Source organism: Dermacentor variabilis, chromosome 11, assembly GCF_050947875.1.
Source record: "Dermacentor variabilis isolate Ectoservices chromosome 11, ASM5094787v1, whole genome shotgun sequence".
In the NCBI taxonomy this organism is placed as follows: Eukaryota; Metazoa; Arthropoda; class Arachnida; order Ixodida; family Ixodidae; genus Dermacentor; species Dermacentor variabilis.
In genome coordinates, this window is record NC_134578.1 from 17,885,657 (window position 1) to 17,907,811 (window position 22,155).

Genomic DNA, 22,155 nt, shown 5'->3' on the forward strand with positions numbered 1-22,155 from the left:
CGTAGACGCTTCTCGAGCAAAAATGGCGCTGATGCACGGCGCGAAGCCCCACGTATTAGGCCAATAGCGACGCGGCGTCGGCCAGAGCGCGCGAGGAGGAGGCGGCATTCTTCAAAGCGTGGCACTACTTTACGAAGTTTAAGGGGTTTTAAGAGGCACTTGCATGTGGCGCTACCTCCGCTGTGCTTGAATAAAGCTGTCTAATCGTCCCTCATGCATACATATTTTCACTTCAAAACAACTTTAATCCACAGCTGTTTTTTTTTAAATCATGCATTTTATTTTCACTTGCTTTTTACGTAGATGGTAAATTGCGCGCCTGCTTCTGCGGGCTGCAGGTCGCAGCATGCCATCAATGCGGCGCCAGACTTGAACTGACGAACGTGCGCGCTTCAAAACGTGCGTAGAAAATCTACGAAGAATCGGTTTCTGCGCGCTCCACTTATGGTGCCAATTATGCTACAAGCGGTTTCATATGCCCTATAAACGCAACTATCCCCTCCCCTTTTCCATAGCATGCCAGCAACTTCCACGCTTACAAAATTGACCGTTTTGCAACCCTCCCCTCCGTTCACTCTATGTATTGTGGAGCCACCACCAGCCTCCTCCAATTTGTAGAGGATGCCCTGGATCCTTCTTGACAATGCGTTTGAAATTTTGACACTCTTTTTAAGTAATTGTCTTCCCAATGGCTAGAAGCCTTTGTCTGGAGACATCAAGTGCTAGCCATGGTGTTGAATATTTTTTTAACTAAACGTCTTTGCTATTGCTAAAGCGTATAGCCAGAGGCATCAAGTGCTAGCCACCTTGAAGATGTCGAAACTGTAGCTTGCCACAGCTCTAGCTGCTTCTAGCCTGCTCAAACTGTATCCAGCTAGCTAGGAACCAACTTGCGCTTCCTGGATCACCAGCTGTGTATATTCATTGAGCCGTGAAATGAGGAGACGGACACCAGTTTGGTCCCTTCCGTATTTCAAAATTTATTTCTTCGACACTTCTTTTTGCAGAAAGAAATCACAGAACACAACAGGGAGCAATAAAACAGCAAAGCTGTGAAGAGGAAATTCAACAACCGAGACATCAGAACTATACAAAAAAAAATGCACACGAGCGACGGCACCGTTGCCTAGTGCGCAGTGGTGACATTAGGGGCTGCTTATGATATGAAACAATAATTCAATCACGGCCACGCAGTGAAAAACAACGACTGAAAATAACAGCACGAACGAAAACAAAACTGACATGTGTGGTGTTGCTGTATTAAATGTGGTTGAAACTCCAAATGAACGCTTGCCCACAGCACGTGTTCACCGCAAGACTTGCTAGGTATAATAACGTGCCACCGTCGGTTCCATCGAGCTCAAACTCGGCAACAGCCGCGAAGGACTGAACTAACGCAATAATGCCCATCTAAATATCGTTGCACCGAGTGATTTACGCACACCATCTAACAATTTCGAATGACCGTTACGATTTTTAAATGCATTTCCTGCCAACAACTGCCGCTCATGGGCTTGCCACTAATACATGAAGACTGAAGTCATGAAAGTAACGACTCCACTTAAGTGAACGGCATGGATACGCCAGTCACGGTGTGACGCCAACTTTATTTCTTGTGACACTGCAGGATGATGCAGGCAGTAAAGGGTAAAACCAATAGTTCCATGTCTTTTACACGTATTCAAAAAAAGTGCTAAGTGACCAGAATTTAACAGCCTAAAATCACCACCTTTAAATCGCTGGCCCCTCATTTGCATAAAGTAAATGAATTACTTGCACAGAAGGTTGTGAGAGAGAGCAGGCAGAGTGATTGCGATCACTTGTGCACTTGTTGCACAAGCGGTGGCCTTGCATTTAATGATATTAAGAAACAAATAACCGGCTAAAATAAGTAGCAGATTTGAGAGTCTTATATGAGCGTGAATGAATTCAGCAGTGGCAAGGGTGACCCACTCGGTACCGGTAATTGTAACATGCCAAAATAAACGAGTCAGATTTTCAAGAGTACAGACTAACAAATAGAAATTCACCGAATTAAGCAAGCTTTAGTCTTAGCCGATAGGCAAAATCATACTGTTCACTGCACCACCTTTGCGTCTGAATGGGGCACGCGAAAACGGGGAATGAATTTTAGCTTGCAATTTTGACTCCACAGGTAGATTTATTTCGACTTACATTAGGAGGCACTAGAAGCTTAAAAATAAATACCGCAATTTCTTACTGCTGCGTTATGGACCGTAGCGGTTTGGCGCGCAGCTGAGCCTAGTAATAAAAAAACGAAGATTAAATGTTCCAGTTTCAGGCAAAAAACAAAGTGATTGCCTCAAGTCCTTCGCGCGTCGCCAGTGGAATAAATATGCGAAAAGACCGTGGAAGCCGAAATGTGGTCGCCATTTCTGCAAGTTCAGCGCTGAACCAGACACACTGCGGGGGGACAGGCGCTATAGCAACCAACCAATAGCACCGCGGGGAGCGTCAACAGCGGTTCATCATCCACAGGAAGGAAACGGTTGGTGCGCACGGTACACGGAGCAGTATAGAACGGTCAACTATAGAGATGCGCGCGGGTTCCACTTTCCCACGCACGAGACGACGACTTCGGTCAGCTACTGTAAGCCATTGAGAAACGCCAGTTTGTTGTGTTCTTTTTTTTTATTTCTCTCTCTGTCTTTCATTGTCACCGTTGCATATATCTTCGCAACGTCACAGCGCACTCGCCGGTTTAGTGGCAAACTGTCAGCGCAGGGTAAGGAAAAATAGATCTCGTGGGCAGTTTTCGAGGTTTCTTACTTTTTCTTCTTTTTTTCATTCGAACGAAGGTGAACACGCGGTCCTGCATTTACAAGTGGCGAGGAATGCGTGCACGCCCACACACGTACAAGCACTTCTCTCGCTCTAAGACAGCAACGACTGCTTGTCTAGCTGCAGAGACCACGTTTGCTACGCGGGAATAAGAACAACAGTTCGGGACATGGTCATTGCCACCGGGCCTATAGAAGGAATGACGGCAGTCATGTGGAAACCGCGGAACAGCGTACGCTGTCGAAGACGTGGGTCACAGCCCGGCGTCGCCTGTTGCAAGCTCGTGGTTTGTGGCGCCAGAACAAATCTGCACGGGGTGAAGAACCGCTGTGCTGAACAATGCGCATAAATTGGAGGGAACAGATTGCCTTTTTTTACAGTGTCACCTGGGTGTGCTGCTTTTCACTCTTCGGTTGAAACTATACGCAACAGGACATCTCTGCCCCACCCCCTCCCCCCGCCGCAAAAAGAGAAAAGGCAGACGCGCTAAAGGCCGCGAACATTGCTGCCGAGGTTAAATGCTACGCTTGAGGAATCCCTACTCGGCATAATCAGCATAGCTTCATTCAAATAAGTGCATCACGCGTGAAAACATGACATCAGACTCCTGCTCAGCGGGAAACATCTTTAAGCTTGCTTATGTCAAACACCTTGAAAATAGAAACCAATATTAGTGTCCGCACACGTTTGAGGTTTGCAGAATACTGGACATGAGGGAAGGTAGCAGCACAGCTGGTAGCACTACTTTGTGGTGGTTTGCTTCATCACAATGCGACAGCACGATTTCTTATATGGTGTTATATAGCAACTATACATACACAATCATTCTTTTGCCAATGCCTTTTAATCTACTGATTGTGTAGCCCATAGCCCGTCAGAGCAATAGTAGTTTGCACACACCAGTGCAAAATGAACAAGGTGGCTGCTCACATTTGCACCTCTGACATCTCGTAAATGCCAGTATGTCTATGGTCATTATGAGCTTTGCTTCTTGCCTGTTGACTTGCTGCTCAATATGCTCCTCCATTGAGAACCAACACCGCGAACATGCTTGCTGGCATAAAACAGCAAAGGCAAGCAGGCACTGTTAGCTAACATTTCAGGGCATGAGTAGGCTCGTCAAAACTCTTTTGCAGTGCCATCAAACATTTTTTACCACAGGCGACACCGGACACCGAGGAAACGTGCCGAAACTTTGACATGTGACGCACAGGGTGTGACATTTGGCCAGTGAGCCAGAAACAAAATGCGCAGTCAGGGCTGTGCGAGTACAAAAACGTTTAGACGTGACGTTGGGCGCGGTGCATACACGGGAGCTGCGGGGCAATACACGTAATTTACTATTCCTTTTTACATCAGCACCCTAGTGAAAAAATACACTGCAACCTCAGCGCACAGTGCACTTTCAGTTCTTGAGAGACAACTCGATAACTAAAACAAAACTAACCTAATAACTCAAGAGAGGAGGGGGCATGAAGGCGTGTCAAAAATTAAGAGAATCAACAGCCTTGCTTTATTTGAACCAGCGAAGAACCACTCAAAAGTTCTTGCCAGTGTGTCTCTTTCTTCCTTTAATAAAAGTTCATAGCTGCCGAACATTGCACCTAACAGACTTAACAGACACGGTTGGTATAAAACTTGGTAGTGAACCTCCATTCTAGCCGATGGCTAACTACACCACACAAGTATGCAATTGCCGCATCTTTTTGCAGAGGAACCGTTAAGTTTATCGCTCCATGTTATCACGGAAATTCGTAACATCATCAACATGTGAAAAATTCTTGCATCTGACCTTTCACAAATTCCGAGGCTCGCGCAGCAACCAATGTGTGCAGTCCCCAGAATAGTTCTCAACATCAGCAATGAGCCTGAACATGCCGGAGGACACATACTAAAGCTTTCTGCACCAGCTGACGTTGGTGGAGCCAGCCTGTGTAGCCTTCGAGGTGCCTATACATTTAACGCTATTGTAGAAATAATGCCTTGAAGTGCGTGTTTTTTGTGCCACATAATAAAGGCAGTAAGCATTTGGGTGAGGCTGTCGATAGCACGACGTAGATGCAAAGCGTATTCATCAAGCTATCCATATTGAAATGGGTGGCACGAGCAAAACGCAGAAGGAACAACGTGAAGGAACAACTTTTTTTCTTTTTCGCACGAGCATCAGCACAAAGACACAAAGACAAAACTCTCGGATCCGTTCACCGCCGCCTCGAACAACATACGGAGCGTCGCATATAACAAGACGGGAATCCGTGCGCCTGCTTTCAAAAAACGCCGGCTAAGCCTACAATCCTGTGGTCTTCGAAGAACAAGATATACGAGAGCAAACAGGCGGAATAACAGGCGTATTGTAGTATACACCCTCGGCCCTAGGGGCTCGACTACGGTCGAACAAGTGGTCCAGTGGCATTTTTTTATACACTTTGGTTCAAGTAGGCCTCCTAGGTGTGTGGGTAACTTATATGCTACATCAGTCAAGTTATATGCATATGTATAATATTTATATGTATTTATAGTGCCGCCACAAAACTACATCTTAAGTGGACATGTTGGTCGGCCTACCAGAAGTTTGTGTGCTTGCAGGACAAACAATTTGATCTGCAATGGGAAAAGGTAAAACAGGGATACGGTGAGGTGCTCCCGAAAGGTAATGCTGCAAAATGTCCTCTACGTGTGTCGTCCCACGTCCGAGCAAGCTCTAAGATTCCTCAGTGTTGCGTCCCTACACCTGCCACACTTTCTTCAAAAGCTCGCACGAAGCAACAAAGGTTACGGTGGAGATTATTGCAGTTGCATTTCTCTCGCTTCAACAATCATGGTTCCCAAAGCTCCCTTCACTAAAACGACTGCAGGAGGAGTCATCCCAAAGAACTACGCCGCATCAGCACAAACGTTGATATGACAGCCCTCCAAACATTCAAGGTCTTTTTTTTTCTGTTCCTTTGGCAAAATGCACTTTGACTAGAGGGCTCTAGACATCACACTGCAAGGTGTTTAACCTTGCGAAGACAGGCAAACACTAGTAACATACATAGCACCTTCATCAGCAAAGGCTGACTTCACTGAAGGTGACCACAAAGCATCATGCTGCATTGGCTCGTGACTCTGGCTAGAATACAGAAGACTCCATTGCCAGACAAGTTGAAACAACAACGTCAAAGGATCCTTCCTTTTACACCAACCCAAGTTTCATGGGAATACTAGCTGGAGAATTGATTTGTCTACTTGCTTCTCCTATCACGTAATTATGAAGAACTTGTGCACGAAGATGACAGTGGTCTAGTGCTCTGCAAGGTGACAAACGTGATTAATGGGGAAAGCAGTCACTGTTATCGATGCACCATATCATTCCCATAAGCCTGAACAGATCATGCAAGTATGCTCTTGCGTCTTTTAAACATACTTGCCGTTGCTGTCGCACTTTGCTGGCAGCTTTATGCCCCCCTGCGGAGCTACACGGTGCTGTCATTGTCTTTGTGCTCAAGTACTCCATACCAATACAGAGGCTTGAAAAGCTTTGAGTAGTGGCAGCAGACTTGGCTGCACCTGCTGGCACAACAATGCTAAAATTTTGCAGCCTGCGTCTATCTTTGTTTCAACACAGCTTGAGTGTTTTTAATGTTTAGATCACACTTTTTTCCCATGAAAGCTTGAGTGGATCCTATTCGAAAACACACTGTCTAAAGTGAAGCTCTGTTGGGATATCTCTCACAAACAACCCAATAAAAAAAATGCACACACAGTTTCATTTCTCAAACAAAGTGCACATGACTGGAATGCCAGACGCACACTGCTTGTCACCCGCCCCCCACAGTAAGCATCACTGCCACCGCTTCTGGGACACCTTCATCCGGAACGTTGAAGATGCACACAGGTGCGTGTGAAGTTTGCTAGCGCCCTGTTTGGCTTGACAAGCGAAGTTAAAATCTAGACACAAATGCAACGCCCTTTCTGTAACACGCAGCTGCCAGTCCCGATTCCACAGATGGCACTTCACTCAATTGCTGTCAACGAGTCAACGCACAAACACCCATTCTATGCCAGGGGTTTGAACATGGCACCAGAACCAAACACCTTTGGTCCCATAAAAAACATTCTTTCGATCGTACCCTACACGGTTCACTTCAAACAATGCAGCTTAGACATCATGAGAACAAACTTAATAAACTGAAACAGTTAGCCTGCCCTTTACAAACATTGGCCTCTGCGTACGTCCTCATTGTTACTGACATATAATGTCAAGACGAGCTATGCCTGCTGCAGACAAGGTTAGGTCACAATGCAAGATATGTCAACTGAGGGCATTTTTATGCCAGCTACTGAAAGCCATCATTGTGGCAGGAACTGCTTATAGGCACAAACTACCAGTCAGGCCTACAGTCCGATTTAAGCTCAAAATATTTTAGTCCACACAAAAGTTAAATCACCTAAAGGGTTAAAATCTTTAAGCACCCAAAATGAGACTTTGTTTGTGAAAAGGTGCGGCCCAAAAGTAAGTGTTCGGGGAAAAAAAGTAAGACCAAGAATGGGAATCAGCACATGCCAAGAATGTTACCAATTTTGAAGAAATCGCAGTTTAACGAAAATAGCACCTAACCACACGCACAGAAAAAGCAGCAGAACTGAATTCCACCACCAAGCATTAATTGATCCACAAATTCATCTGTGTCAGAAGTACATGTCACCTGCGGCAACAGCAGACAATACATCTACAATTTTGCAGCAATTGAACAGTGGCACCCTGGCCCACACACAGTGAGACATGGCGCACAATGCTGTTTTCTTAGTACAGTCAAGAGATGGCACCACATGCACATTGCTGCAACTTTTACATATTCTCCAGTACTGTCACAGACGAAATACACTAATTTATTTGTGTGCAAATTAGCACATGCAAGTAATGCACCAAAACAGGGCATTAAACTGCATGTGCTGTGAAATGCTACCTCTGCGTGAAATATGAGTGTGAATTAGCTGGCAATTCAGCTGGAAAGGTAACATATACATGGCGCTCCTGAACATGCAACATTAGATTAGAGGCTTAGAAACTGCCACACAGTATAGGCTGTCTAGACAATAGAAACGATAGCCGTGCATAACAGTAGCAATGCTGATGGCGACATCTCGTGACACTTTGTCCAACCACAATGCTTTGGAAATCTTTTTGTCACACATGTGCTATTGTCAAAGGAAAAAAAAAAAATAACTTCATATTAACAACTATGTCTACTGAAAACTTTTTTTACGCACCAGCAGATAAGCAGAATATGATTTGTCCCTGCAGTATTAGCTCTCTGTCTTTTGTGGTTAACGACTGCACCACAAGAAGGTGCCACGAATGTGGCTACTCGCAAAAACATCTCTCGTAACCCAGTATTCTGTAAATGGCAATACATTTATGGACAATCTAAATTCTCCTCATGAATTATTTCCCAATTACCCTAGCCTTAATTCCTTAATCGCAAGGTAGGAATTAGTGCACAAAAAATATTTTCATAGGCTTCTTTTGCCTCTTTATTCATCTCAAATGAACATAAAGCAGATCTTGCAACATAAAAGCAAAATGAACAAAACGAGAAAGGTTTACAACATAATAAATCTGCCATTTTAGGGAGTTGGAAAGCCTGCGTTTTCAAATTCAATGTGCTTTGCAAGGATAGAGATATAGTATTTCACTGGGAAACGAACAAACAGCCATGAAGCGAAAAAATATCCCCAAGCTTATTGTACAGAATATTCTTTCTTAGATGTTGCAAATGTCAAAGGAAAATATGGCAGCCATTTGTTAGCACACTACTGCCGTCATTCCACACACTCCATAATAAGTTCCAAACGAATTCACATAAACTGAATTTTTATGAAAAATGAAAGGCAGACACACAGCTCTTAATGTTTAGGAATTCATGTTGCATGGACATTATTGTGGTGCATACAATATTTCCAAGGTGTCTTTTGGAGGGTTAAGCTGTGAGCTACGATCAGAAAACGCTGCTGTGTAAAAGTGCAGTAATTTCATTTAACGTAAACGCATATCAGACAGGTTTAAGTCTTCTTTCTATGAGCTGTTGTGAATTGACGCAATAAAATTTATGGACTGTGCTTTTGTTAATGCTTGTATGATCCCACCACGAGCCAGAGGCGATTCAATATACCTTGCCGAAACAAAGTTGTTAAACAACACAGCAAACAAACAACTGTATTAGAAACACATTGCATATAATTGTATGCGTGCAAGCTAATGAGACCATTGTACAAACATGATGGAGGAAGCACAAAGCAAGTTCTGCATATACTCAGTATCACCTGTGGAAACTTAACTTCACAGAGCTTTGATATCTCAATGACACAATAACAGGAACATTACCTGAACATTAGGCTCAGTTGTAAACGCAGTCCATAGTAACTGGCTACAGTGACCAAGGGCCGAATTCACAAAAGCTTTTATTTCATACGCCCTGCCTGCAATTGTTCAGCCTTATTGCTAAAGTTGAATCTCAGTATAATGAATCATTGAGTATAATGAAGTAAATAAAAAAATCTTTTAGCCAAAACTGTGTAACAAACAGACTTGTAACAAATATTGGATATAACAAAGGTATCGATGCTGCTCCGTTATAACGATGCTTGACTGTACGAATAGTGCTTGTAATGGATACTGGATATCACAAAGGAATTTACATGTAGGTGTGATTTGATCATAACAAGGTATGACTAGTCAAACCTTGTTATAGCTAAGTCGCATCCAACAAAAAAATGCCTTCGTTTCATTGATTATGAGCATCTTCATTACCTGCTGATATCAATGAAAAAAGTCTCAGGTTTACTTAATTATATCTGATAATTTGTTATATAGAGGTTCAACTCAGTCAGTGACAACCTACGAATTCAGCAGCAAGTATGCCAATGTCCAACTCAAACAAAACTTGCACAGTTGCAGCAGCCAATTATACATGCTGATTTCCATGACGTCCTGGCTGGGGCGAATTCTTTACAATGTTTGCATCTCTCAGGAACTATGATGAGGCACAGAGGGCAGGTTGTCACCGAGTATTATATCCCCTTCAGGCACCAATCAATTCTACTCACTGAAAACTTAATATCACCACCTATTTTTTCTTTAGTATCATGCCACATACTGAAAGTTTACAGAAAGCGGACTACCTGTGAAAATTCTCTGCAGAAATGTCAGTTATGAGATCACCAGCTGTCTAGCTTATTTGGAAAGTGCCCATCCAGCCTGTTGAAATATACGCCTGATGTAAAACATTGCGAAAAACAAGAAAAGATGTGAAACCACTACACAATGACAAACTGAAACAGAGTAAGCACCAAAACAAGTATCCTCCAATTTGTTTTACAAAAACACCTTACACATATTATTCAAACTTCAAGCAGAGGTGTGTGTTCTGCGAGGGTGTCAAGATGTTTGCAACAAATTTTCAATTGTACTTTTCTCAGTGGTTTGGGTTTTAGTGAACTATATTTTGGTGAGCGCACCCATGCGCATGGCACCTGGAGGGGATAAGTTGACTATCGGAAACGGCTGGTACCACTTTTTCTTAAAAGTCACTGTGTGGTATAAAAACTACTTGGCAAACATGCACCCAGATTTTCAAGTTCTATGTATAAATATTGATACGAGTGTGCTTCACCGCACAATAACAAATACATTCAATGGTGTGTCATGCCTGCAGAATGACAGTAATTCACTGCAGTGCAGCATAATGTGCAGCTTGTATTACAAAAGAAATTAAGAAAGCAACTTGTAAGAGCCTGGTAGGAACTTAAGGCAGTCTTAACAGCCATTCGTATACAGTTGAAGACCAATTGAGCTGTGAATAAAGAAACAAGGTGAGTCCATATTATTGTGGGTGTTATGTCCAAAACTGGTTAAGACTTCCTTGAGTGCAAACGAAGTCGACTCACAATAATACCCAAGTCAGACAATTAAGCAATTCTAGTCAATTCAAACCAGTATCAAAATTATATTTTCTTTGCTAAATTTACAATGATCCTCACTTGAAGCAAGGCCTTCAGTTGATTAAAGTCATAGGCTTCCCGCAGAGCAGCCATGCACACAAAAATGACAAAAAAAGACAACATTCCTATGCTGTGATAAGAAAATGTGCTGATTCTTGATGTTCATGGTGCAGTTCATATTGACAAATGCTGATAAAGAGACCATCTCACCATTGCTACTTTCTTTAGAGATTTTTCTGAGCTCAATATGTCTAAAACATGTCATAGGCTTCCATAAGATGCTTCAAAATTGACCTTGGATGTCAAAGCATATGAACTAAAGAAAACATGTGGAATATAACAACATTCATTTGCACTAGTGCCCATTTCGGCTTATCATGAGAAGCCCACAAGTTTCCTCCTGGAGTAGCCAATTGCATAGAAGTAATGTTTCATTTTCTGAACTGCACTGTGAGTACCTTTAAGTGCAATTCAAGCAGTTCTTTTTTTTTCCAGGCAATAAAATTTAGGCAATTCAAGGGTAATATGAGAGAAACCTGCACACATAATGCCAGCACAGCTACCTTGAAGCCATCAAGATGGGTGAATTAGAAAAAAAAATTACACACAAAACAGTGCAACAGAAATCATCAAAAGCAAAAATTTCAGTACATGCAAGCCATTTTGGTGCAGAAGGAAGAAATGATTGATATATACAGGTAAAAAAAAGTAAGCAACAATAACAACAACGAAAAATGGCAGTCTGCAAAGGCATAAAAGCATGCTGCCGTTGAAGAGCTGCAATTGGTGGGTCAAACTTGGCGTCCACACAAAAACCCCTCGTACTTCGACATGCGACAAGCGAGTGTGCATTCACATTCTACTGGCAACAAGGAGCTCGTGGACAAGACCTTTCAACTGGGCCAAAAGAAAAAGCCTACAGAGGACACACTACTACACAGAGGCAAGGCTAAGGCCTGCCAGCCTCTGAATAATGCCTTGGTCATCCTCCAGCCATTGCTGCGAGGACTAAAAAAATAAAAAATAAGGTGCACCACTTGAAAGTCAAACACGTATTGTTTTGGAGTTAAAAATGCGTGTTTCTTTTTCTCCTCCTCCAAGGGGGCAGTCGAAACAACTAGCTCTACTACAATTGCGCTGCTATGGTACAAGGGCTAAATATACAAAATTGTACAACGTAATGCGAGAGCGTTATATAGCGTAGCACGTTTCAATGAAACTACTGCACCCCTCCTTCTCGATGAAGGGAAAGGGGCTGTTCCGCATAGGGACCACTCGAGGTTTCGTCTAGTATCGCCCAAAGGAGGCGCTAGCGTCATTTCATCGGCATTACCTCCCACGCCACCACATGGAGGGAGCTGCTGGTGACGTTAAGGCCAAAGTTGTTGAGGAGGATGGTGCAGGAACGTTGAGAAGGCTTTTGCATGTTTGCCTACCTCCGCTGTCGCCAGATCCACACGTGAGAGAGGAACGCATTCTACGAGTGTAAAGTGAACAGAGGAGACTCCCTTTTGACCATGACAAACTACGCATCATCACCGACATGGTGTGCACATGTTCAATGTAAGGTTAGCCAGGTGAAAGACTTCAGGACTGCCGTCGTGTAGTTGGAAAGGTTGTGAAAAACTTTAAACATAGTGCAAGAGTTTTAAAACGCCACAGCAGACTTGCTTTGCTGAGAATCGCATAATGAGGCAAAAGGCGTGCAACCATAAAAGAAGTGTGCAAATTATCCAAGATATATGCGTTAGGATGTGTACAATGAGAACTTTTTGCCTGTTCATTACGAGACAAAAAGCAGTGAAGAAAGCAGAGCCGCACATAAACCAGTACCACGCTGCCATGATTGCCAAACTCTACTAAGCGTGTTCACACGCGACATGACAAAAGTGGCAAGGCAAATCGCTAGATCTATGAGCCTGCAGGTAAATAGGGATACAACATACCTCAGTAATTGAGTGAACATAGCTTGTAAGCATCTCGTGCTCGAAGGAGCACAGCGTTTGAAAGCACCAAATATCTAAGCCCTTGGGCAGCTGCCGAAAAGGTGTGCCATCAGATCACTTAGCTGCCAACTGATGAACAATTCAAAGAACCGGTAAACCAAAACTTCCGCTCCATGCAGCAGATACAGAGTCAATGGTGTCACAAGAACGGGAGCGCGAGAAACTGTCAAGACTTATGCATGTCAAGTAAGCTCAAAGAGAACCCATGCGAACACTGTTCGAAAAGGATCTGCAAGCATATTCCAAATATATTTTACAACGAGGGCTAGGAAGAATATCCGAAAATTCACAAAGCAAAGAAAACTAGTGTGCAAACACATTTCAAGATAAAACTCTTAAAAGTACATTTTCATAATGCCCCATGAATGGCTAGTACACTGCCAGGCCAGAATGGAACATAAAAGCACAAGACAGACCGAAAGTGAACCTTTTTTTTTGACATGCAATCATAAATGACTTCCAAGATGCAATGCTGAAACACAAACCAGTTTGTGAATGTGCTTGCACATAAGTCACCACGCTAAAGCACCAATTGCACAAGCTGCATCAGTGAAAGTTCTTAACATGAAGAAGCATGTATACTGAGTCTGCATAAACTCTTTATGCTCCGTTCTGGCCTAACATTACAACTGCCACATAACCCTGCCTTCTCTTCTCCTCGGGCCTGTACCACCCTTCTTTTGCCTCCTTCCACTGTCGGACCAGAACAGAACAGTCTCGTGACCCGGCTCCTCCTAACATGTGCTATGATTTTGACGAAGTTGGGCTCGCACGGCCCGCAACCTGTCTCTCTCTCCCATAAGCTGCATCTCACGTAAGAGCTCTGGCTGCCACTTAGGCTGAAGCCTTGGCCTGGCTTGCTCAACGCAGTCTTGCAGCTGTGGCTTCGGTGTCGGCTGCGTGGTTCCACAGGAACGACCGAGGAAGGGGGAAGCTGAGGCCCTTGTCATTGCGGGGCAGGGCGCCAGCGTTCAGCTGTCGTCAGACGGCTGTCTCCCGGTCCTGCACGAGCCTTTCGAAGTGCTCCTGGCCTGGGCACAAAATTAAACATACAAGAAATGCAATGATGCAGTTGTAATTTGCTGCAGAAACCATTGCTAGGCTATTTTACATCCAGTGTGGGATCCCATCCATCCCAAATCGTACTCTTGCCATTCGTAAGATTACTTCGTCCATTGCATACAAAATTCTCAATCTCATTGCACCACCTAATCTGCCCTCCTTGACTGCACTTTTCTTCCCTTCGCACTTATTACGTTACTCTAATAAACCACCGGCTACCTGCTCTATGCATTAAATTACTTGCCCAACTCCCATTTTTTAAAACTTAATCTCAACTGGAGTATCAGCAGTTTGCTCTGTGATCCATACCACTGTCTTTTTATTCCTTAACATTATGCATACAATTTTTCATTCCATTATACATTGTACTATCCTTAGCTTCTTAAGATTCTTAGTTAACCTCAAAGTTTCATTCGTATAGCTTAGTATTGGCAGAACACAAATGATTGTACGTTGGTAGGATACAGTGACTGCAATGCCACAGAAATCCCAAGATACATAACAGCTATGCAGATATGACGCATGGCAAGGACTGTGCTGTCACCGAGAGGGCCTTTGCCGGGTCATAGACTGCGCCAAAAGAATTCATTGACAAGCTAGTTGGTACAATCTTCTTGGAAGTCAGTGACTGTGTACATCATTTGTGTTCCTATATGTCCGGTCTATTCACACTGCACAAACGCCATTTTCAAAAGACAACGTGCGCCTTTGACGGCTCAACTCAACACAATGTTGACAAGGGCGATGGAAACAAATTGGTGGTATTGCAACGTGTGCCAAGAGCAGCAGAGGGAAATGGTTCGGCCAGGCCTCAGCTGTCTGAAAGTTTCAACCTAGCTTAATTGTGGAGTTTACAGTCCCGACACAATACATGGGCTATTAGCGGTGAGAACTTGGAGTGGTGCCCTGTCGCGAGTAACGTCACGGCCAGGATGCCGCTCGCTCCGGCTCACTCCAGCTCGCTCGGCTGCCACACGTGGTCGTTCCCTTCCTGTATGCTTGGAGTGCCGGTGGCTTGAACCATACTTATTGAAGGGTGTGTCGGCTTCTTTCTGCTGCAATTCCTGAACCACAGTTCCTTCTTCAAGAAAGCGCGAGTTGAGAAAATTTACGGCTTGGATATTGCAAGCTACATAGTGTTGAAGGGACCTACTGGTTTTGCAATGCATATATGCGCCGCGTCAGTCTATAAAAATTTTGCGTAAAAAGACCGTCTGCAAATTCAACAAGCGAAGTAGTGTATGATGCTTCGCTAAATATTTAACATTCCCTTAGTACTTAGCTATGAGAGACATTGCATTTTACACGGAAGAGAAATCTTGGTATTCGGTGTCAACACGTTATCCGTGTTAGAAAGACACTGCCCAGCGAAGCTGTCATCATGATCCTTATTGCTCTGGTGAGTTGTTCTATTAAAATATGACCACTTTAGTAATGTGTAAAAGAAAGAGGCACGCATTTTGTGTGAAACGTCTGCTCCTACTTTCACCACTCTCTGAAACATGCCCCCATAAAAAGAACTGCTCATGACTGCTAACACGACGGCTAAGATTGAGGGCCAATCAATTGCAAGTGATGAAATGTCTCATGGTGGCCCTCCGTAGCCTTTATCGACAATATGGCACACCCCTCATGTAATGATAGCAGTCGATAATAGTTATGACGAGGCATGCATTGTTCCGAAACCCGTCAGTTCACTAAAGCTACCAACTGAAACCATGAAGCAGTTTTTACAGTTGCCAGTTGCCATGCCTAAAGTATACTCGAGGTACTGCAGCACAGCTTAGGGTGCCTCGAAAAGGAAAATTCAAGCACATTCTGCCTCACCATGTCTCGATCCACTGTAGTTTAATTATACTAATGGAGAACTATTCGTTTTGTCAGTACATAAAAGAGAACCTCACAAACCTTCATAAGGAAGACACTACACACCTGACATATTGAACTAGAGTTTTGACCTTCCACCGGGGAATTATGGTATCTTCAATATCTCCCACACTTCTAATGAATGACGCTTCGGCTTCTTTCTGGCTGCAGCCATATAGTACAAAACGCATATTTCACTAAAAAATTTGGGCCAAGCAGCCTGTGTCAGGTCGCCAAACAGATTTGTCATGCATATTCCTCAAGCAGCAAACACCGGTAAATTGCTCAAGTGAGTTGAACGTGTATCACTGAAAAGGGAATATATATTGGTACATTCTTTTTCGTATTCTGCAAACAGCTGTAAGCCTCAATTAGCTTTACTTCAAATTACCACTACTTAAAAACAACATGTGAAGAACCGCCTAATTTTGAGAAGAAATTAAAGAAGCAAGTGGTGCTGGTAGAATCTAAACTGCAGTGTTAGTTAATTCCTCGTGTTACTGCTGAGTGTTTCTGTGAATAAATGCAAACATCTGATATTATACCATTAACTACTCGTTGTGAGATAACTTGTTTTAGCAGATCAAAATCAAGATAACTGTTGTAGAAGTCATATATAGCCAGCGTTTGTGTCATGCTTGTTGCACCGTGGCAGGCATGGTACCATAACTGGATTCTTATATGCCATCTTATTGCAGTTGTCGATCCGTGCATGAAAACCTGCAATAGGCTGGTCTGTGCTCTTTCGGCTGGCACTCTAGCATTGCCTTTGAGAACTGTATAGTCATCTAAGAAATAAGCTATTTGGATAAATTTTCGCGAATGAAGACGTCGCAAAATATATTTGAGACAAGACGACCGCCATAAGTGCACAAGCAGAGGGTACGAGACTGAACAAATCAAAACACTGCAGAAGGCACCTGGACACAGCCCAAACTGCAGCAAACGATAGGTTTGCTGCAGTTTGGGCTGTTTGGGCATGATAGTTCATGCCCTGACATCATGCTCGCAGCACCCCTGTAGTTCATTCTCGGGCTACAGTGGAACCCCGTTCATACGCTTTTCACCGGACCGGGAAAAATATGTAACATCCGGGAAAACGCAACAGTGAGGAAAGCTCCGAAAATGAATGAAAAAAGTGCAGCTTCAACTATAGACAATTTATTTCCGCCAGAGTGCGCTTAGAACTTAAAAAATTCTAGAATGGTGGCTTGCCGTTTCTTTCGCTCCCTATAAATCACCACACGTTTCTCAATAGCCTGGAAGGCCGCACTGCTGTCAGCGTTGCTGTGAGGTGTGACGTACCTGCGGAGGAGGTTCAGAGCCACGACGGCTTCTCCAAAGCTAGGATTTGGCAACTCCCCGGCAGCATGCGGCTCGTGCTCCTCATCGTCACCGCACCACGGCAATGGCAATGGACGAAGGAATATCCGCGGGAAATTTTGCCCTCTTTGGCGTAATCATGCTAACGACTGTTTAGTATTGCTGCGGAGTGCGTGCGTCTGAGCAGCCCAGTTGCGCGCGGCGCGGCGTGGTTTCGCAAGAAATGTAAACAAGAGAGGAGAGCTGGCTCGATAGGCGGAGCAACGCCATGAGCAACGCCAACTTCCGGCTTCACTTTAACTTCACAAAGAGTGACGTCAGGGCCTCTCCCGAGTTTCCTTCCTCCGTGAGTCGACCCGTCCAAAAACCATGCGGTGACCGCAATCACAGTGATGATAGTGAGAGCATTTTTCACGAATGGCCACTTAGTGGTGGCCTCTCGAACTGGCGTGCGGCTTCTTGCAGCCAGTTCTATAGCCAAGCCCAGCCAAGCCCGGCCAAAACTCGTCAGAAGCCAAAATGGTGGTTGGAGCGCGTTGCCTCCTTTAGCTCAGGCGGGTTCGGGGTGCTAAGCTGCGATGTATCATGCGGGAATGTTTTCACAGCTACTACGTAACAGCTGGGTTCGTTATAGATTGGATCCTAGGGAAGCTATGCCGGGACCGGATAGCAGCCGGGAAAACGCAGCAGTGAGGAATGTAACAGCGGGGTTCTACTGTAGTAGGAAACACCATAGTGGTTTGGATTTATTCTGGCCGCTTCAGGTTCTTTAAAGTCCACCTGTAAACTGTACTAGTGCTTTTGTCTCTAGACCTCAATGAAATGCAGCCACTGTGGGTGGGAATTGAACCCTTGAACTCATGCTCAGCAGCAGCCAAGCACTACAGCTCTTGTGACCCTACAGCATAAGTCTTATAAATTTAAGACAAGCCCCAAATTACTTTCATGAAAGCAAATTTGTGTTTAAAACTAACACACTATTGCAACCACTTACTTTCCAGGTACGCTGCCAAGTCCTCATCGCCCGCTCTGGCAGCCAGCTGCTTCGCTGTCTGTCCCTAAACACAGAAGTGAGAAGAGGATGAATAATTATCTATTTTTTCAGGTACTACATAGCAGTCAATGAACCACAGTTATAAACATTGGGGATGGCAACAAGTCGTGGAAAATTATTGGAAAGGCACCTTTAAGTGTCACGCGCAATATTCTTACTGTTCCATGAGCTAATATATGCCACAGTGCTACAATGAAAATGATCACAAAGAAAGAAAAAGTTGCTAAAATATTGAAAACAGCAACAGGTAATGCTTTTAAACATGATGGCCTAAAGTTGTCTCCAGAACCTTCAGTATTTATGCAAAAGCATGGCCTCTGAGTTTGGCTTCTGTTACTGGAGCATCGCTGAATGAGTACACTAGACATGAGTAAACAAAATTCTTATTACCAAGAGAAGTAAACAAATGTCTATAATTAAGACATATTCAAGTTAATTAATTCAGCAGGTGAAAGACACGCACCAACTCATGATACAATGTGCAGCGCTACCAGACGAGAACAAAGAACAGAAACATAGAAACTACCCAATCAGTACAGCAACCAGCAAATGTAGGCCTGTCAGGCTATCCAGGATTAAGCACTCATGTATTTAACTCACTGACTGCACAGGCTGAAAATCCCAAAGCAATCCATAGATTATGAATGATGCAACAGAAGGGGTGCTCTGGATTAATTTGGAGCATTATTTGGAGATATTTAATACCCAACAAAATCTCAGTACACAAGCATTTTTGCATTCCATCTCCACTGAAACGTCACAGCTGCTGCTGGCAATTGAACTTGTGACCTTGTCCACAGGTATGAGCATTATGGCAACTATCTAATTTGTGCTAATGAATTCATAAAACATTTAACAAATGTGATACCTAAACGAAACACACTAAAACATACACAAAACATTAACAATTACATAAAAAACAATGTACTAGGCAGTTGCTTGGAAATTAGTTACTATGTCTTTTGAACAAACTTATATAACTAATTTATGAATATCATAAGAAGCCAACACACACTGACACCACGGACAACATCAGGAAAATTGTGCTTAGTAAATGAAATAAAGAAACGATAAATTAATGGAAATTAAAGTGGATGAAAAAACAACTTGCTGTAGGTGGGAACCGAACCCACAACCTTCGCATTTCGCGAAGGTTGTGTATGAAACTCCTGCTTATAGAAGAGTCAACATTTTCTTTCAAAAGGTACTTATCATTGTTCAGCTAAATGTGCAGTCAAATCTTGATTTAACAAACGTGGATGTAATTGGTGTAAAATGCTTGTTGTGAATATCAGCACGTAACGAATGCATGCTTGCAACAAATATCAGATACAGCAAACGTCCAATAATTCAACTCCGGTTGATACAACTTTTCAGTCAATTCGATCCCAACAAAGGTCCCCCACTGGTGCCCATGCATTTCTATGGCCCAAACTTTCGTTATTTAGATCCTAAAATTGGCCTTTGCCATATAATTTGAACTTGACCATTCAGCACAGACATACCTGACCACTATGGTGACCACAACAGCGACCCCTTTAGTGGTAGCATGTCTTGGCAGAGCTTAGGGAACAGTGAATGCGTTGAACACACATAATCTCCCGTCGATAACGCCTACTTCTGGCCTGCCATAGGAAGATTTTAAAGCAACGACCGTAGCTCAGAATATCTGATCACAGTATTTACCAGAGTATAACATGCACCTTCTTTCTTTTTCAAGAAAATTGGGAAAAAAATTGCTGGTGCGGTGTAATTGAATACGAAACAAACAAATACAATTGAATACAATGCTTTCGGTACCTTTCCTACGCCCCCAACAATCTCAGCTGCTGCGCATGTACATGACGCCTACGGAGGACCGCGCAATGCTATGATGACGTCATGCACCGATAAGTGGATCGCCTCGCCATTGGGTTTAAAAAGGGCTACCAGCACTTGCTTTCTTCAGTGGACACGGCAACCCTGTCATGACGATGACACCTAAGTGCCGCTCTTCGTGCAGGTTGGTGGTCGAAAAACATGCTTTTCTACCAATTCCTTATGTCTTATTGTGTTGCTGTGTCCACAAATAGTGCTGGATTGTTTGAATGATGTGTTTTCAATGATAAGCCTGTTACTTATGCTTTCCGGAGACGTAGAAGAAAACCCTGGACCTCTGCTGGAGGATATGGTTAAAGAAATGCTTCAGAATCGAAAAGAAATTTTGTCAAAAATTACCAAAATTCAATAAAAGAAGGCATCATCGGAATTAAACATAACACAAATTCAAAGTAAACTTGGTATCGAAGCGAAGTTACAGAGCATGGACCAAATTGAGAACAGGCTTGCCAAAGTGGAAAGTTGTGTTAAGACACTAGATGGGCACGTGGCTGCCTTGAGAAGACAAACTGAAGACTTGGATAACCGCTCTAGGCGAAATAATCTCATCATAAGAGGAGTAGAAGAGGAGGAAGAATCTGAAACAGATGAGATTTTGATGAAATAGGTGAACGAGGAAATCTTTGGAGGTATACTAAAACAGAAACTAAACTCGATCGAACGGATACATAGGTTAGGAAAGAAAATACTTGGTCAAAGTCGTCCAATTATTCTTAGAGTCACGGACTTCAGAGATAAAGTTAGAATTTTGAGCAACTGCAGCAAACTCAAAGGTACACAATTTAGCATTAATGAAGACTTCTCCAGGCGAGTCGTTGAAATCCGCAAGAAACTTTGGAAATCATCGGAAGGAGAAGTAAGGGTGCCAAGGTTAAATTATTTTTTGACAACCTCTGAGTTCATAAAGCTATGTACACTTGGAATGACGTAACAAACGAGCAGAGCAAGTGGCACTCCTCTCCCAATAAAACTACGGCATGAACTTACCACCCAGAACCCTCTGCTTTTAAGATCATAAATTTAAATGCGAGAAGCCTGGTGAACAAGGCTGATGCTTTAGAATGTGCTATTTTGGAACATGACCCAGACATATGCGATGCGGAAATAACACCTTCCGGGTACATAGTAATAAGAAAAGATAGAGGAGGAAGGGGTGGTGGTGTTGCCATTATGATTAAAAGCAACATTTAATTCACGATTCTGCCAAAGTTGAGAGCGACATTGAAGCAGTCTGGATTAAAACTAACTTAGGCAGTCGTACTGTTTTCATAGGTGGTGCATCACGAAATTGTCATGAAGAAAACTCCTTGAATGACGAGGGAAATTGTAAATATTAAAAGGAAACTGAAAAGGAAATGAAAAGCCTGTTCGCAAAACCCCACCTCACCCCCCCCCCCCAATATAAGGAACCCATTCGACAACTAAGTAAACAGTTAAAACAACTTGTTTGGGAGAGCAAGGACAGGTTTTATAGCATCACACTTAAAAACCCCTTGCAGAAGACCCCGGAAAATTTTGGCACTACGTTAATCTTAAGGGTAAGCGACCACAAGTGAATGCGAGCCAAAATAACGATAAACAGGTTGACAGCTTTAGTGATTTTTTCTTGTCTGTTTTTAAGCGAGAAAACGGTATGGTTCCACACTTTGTAGATACCTCCGATAGGGTCCCAATAGAGGATATAGTAATTAGTGAAGAAGGAATTCTTAACTGGCTCCTCAATTTCAATATAAAGAAATCACCCGGACCAGATGAAATACCCAATGAATTCCTATACAGGTATGTGGAGTGGGTTTCAAAATATCTTGCCATTATATTACACTCATCTATTACTACCGGCTGTTTCCCCAGTCCTTGGAAGCATGACAAAATCATACCCATACACAAAGGCGCCGTAACCACAGACGTCAGCAACTACAGGCCAATTTCCTTTACCAGCACGCGTTAAGAATTACTGGAGCATATTGGATCAAAACATTTAAATAAATATCTCAATTACCATAAGGTATTATACAGCCGTCAATATGGGTTCAGAAGGAAACTCTCCACGACGACTCAACTTATAGACATTGTACATGACCTCTCCCAAACCATTAATTCGCGTGGCCAAACCAACATAGTGTACCTAGACTTAGCAAAGGCATTTGATAAAGTTTCTCATCCTAAGTTATTACACAAAAT

The 22,155-nt window shown here is 43.2% G+C and overlaps 1 protein-coding gene across 6 annotated transcripts in view; it reads right to left on the minus strand.

Moving 5' to 3' along the window:
- Window positions 1-8,293: 8,293 nt before the first annotated feature.
- Window positions 8,294-22,155, minus strand: part of rdgA (retinal degeneration A) — a 442,041-nt gene continuing 428,179 nt past the window's right edge. For 5 of the 6 annotated variants that reach the window (XM_075674835.1, XM_075674833.1, XM_075674830.1 and 2 more), the window contains exons 28-29: window positions 18,037-18,100; window positions 8,294-13,822 (exon numbers count right to left, since the gene is read on the minus strand). In XM_075674835.1, coding sequence (XP_075530950.1) covers window positions 13,773-13,822; window positions 18,037-18,100 — 114 coding nt within the window. In that variant the 3' untranslated portion in view covers window positions 8,294-13,772. Of the gene's footprint in view, window positions 13,823-18,036; window positions 18,101-22,155 lie in introns of those variants that run through there. The other variant, XR_012824466.1, reaches the window with a different exon arrangement.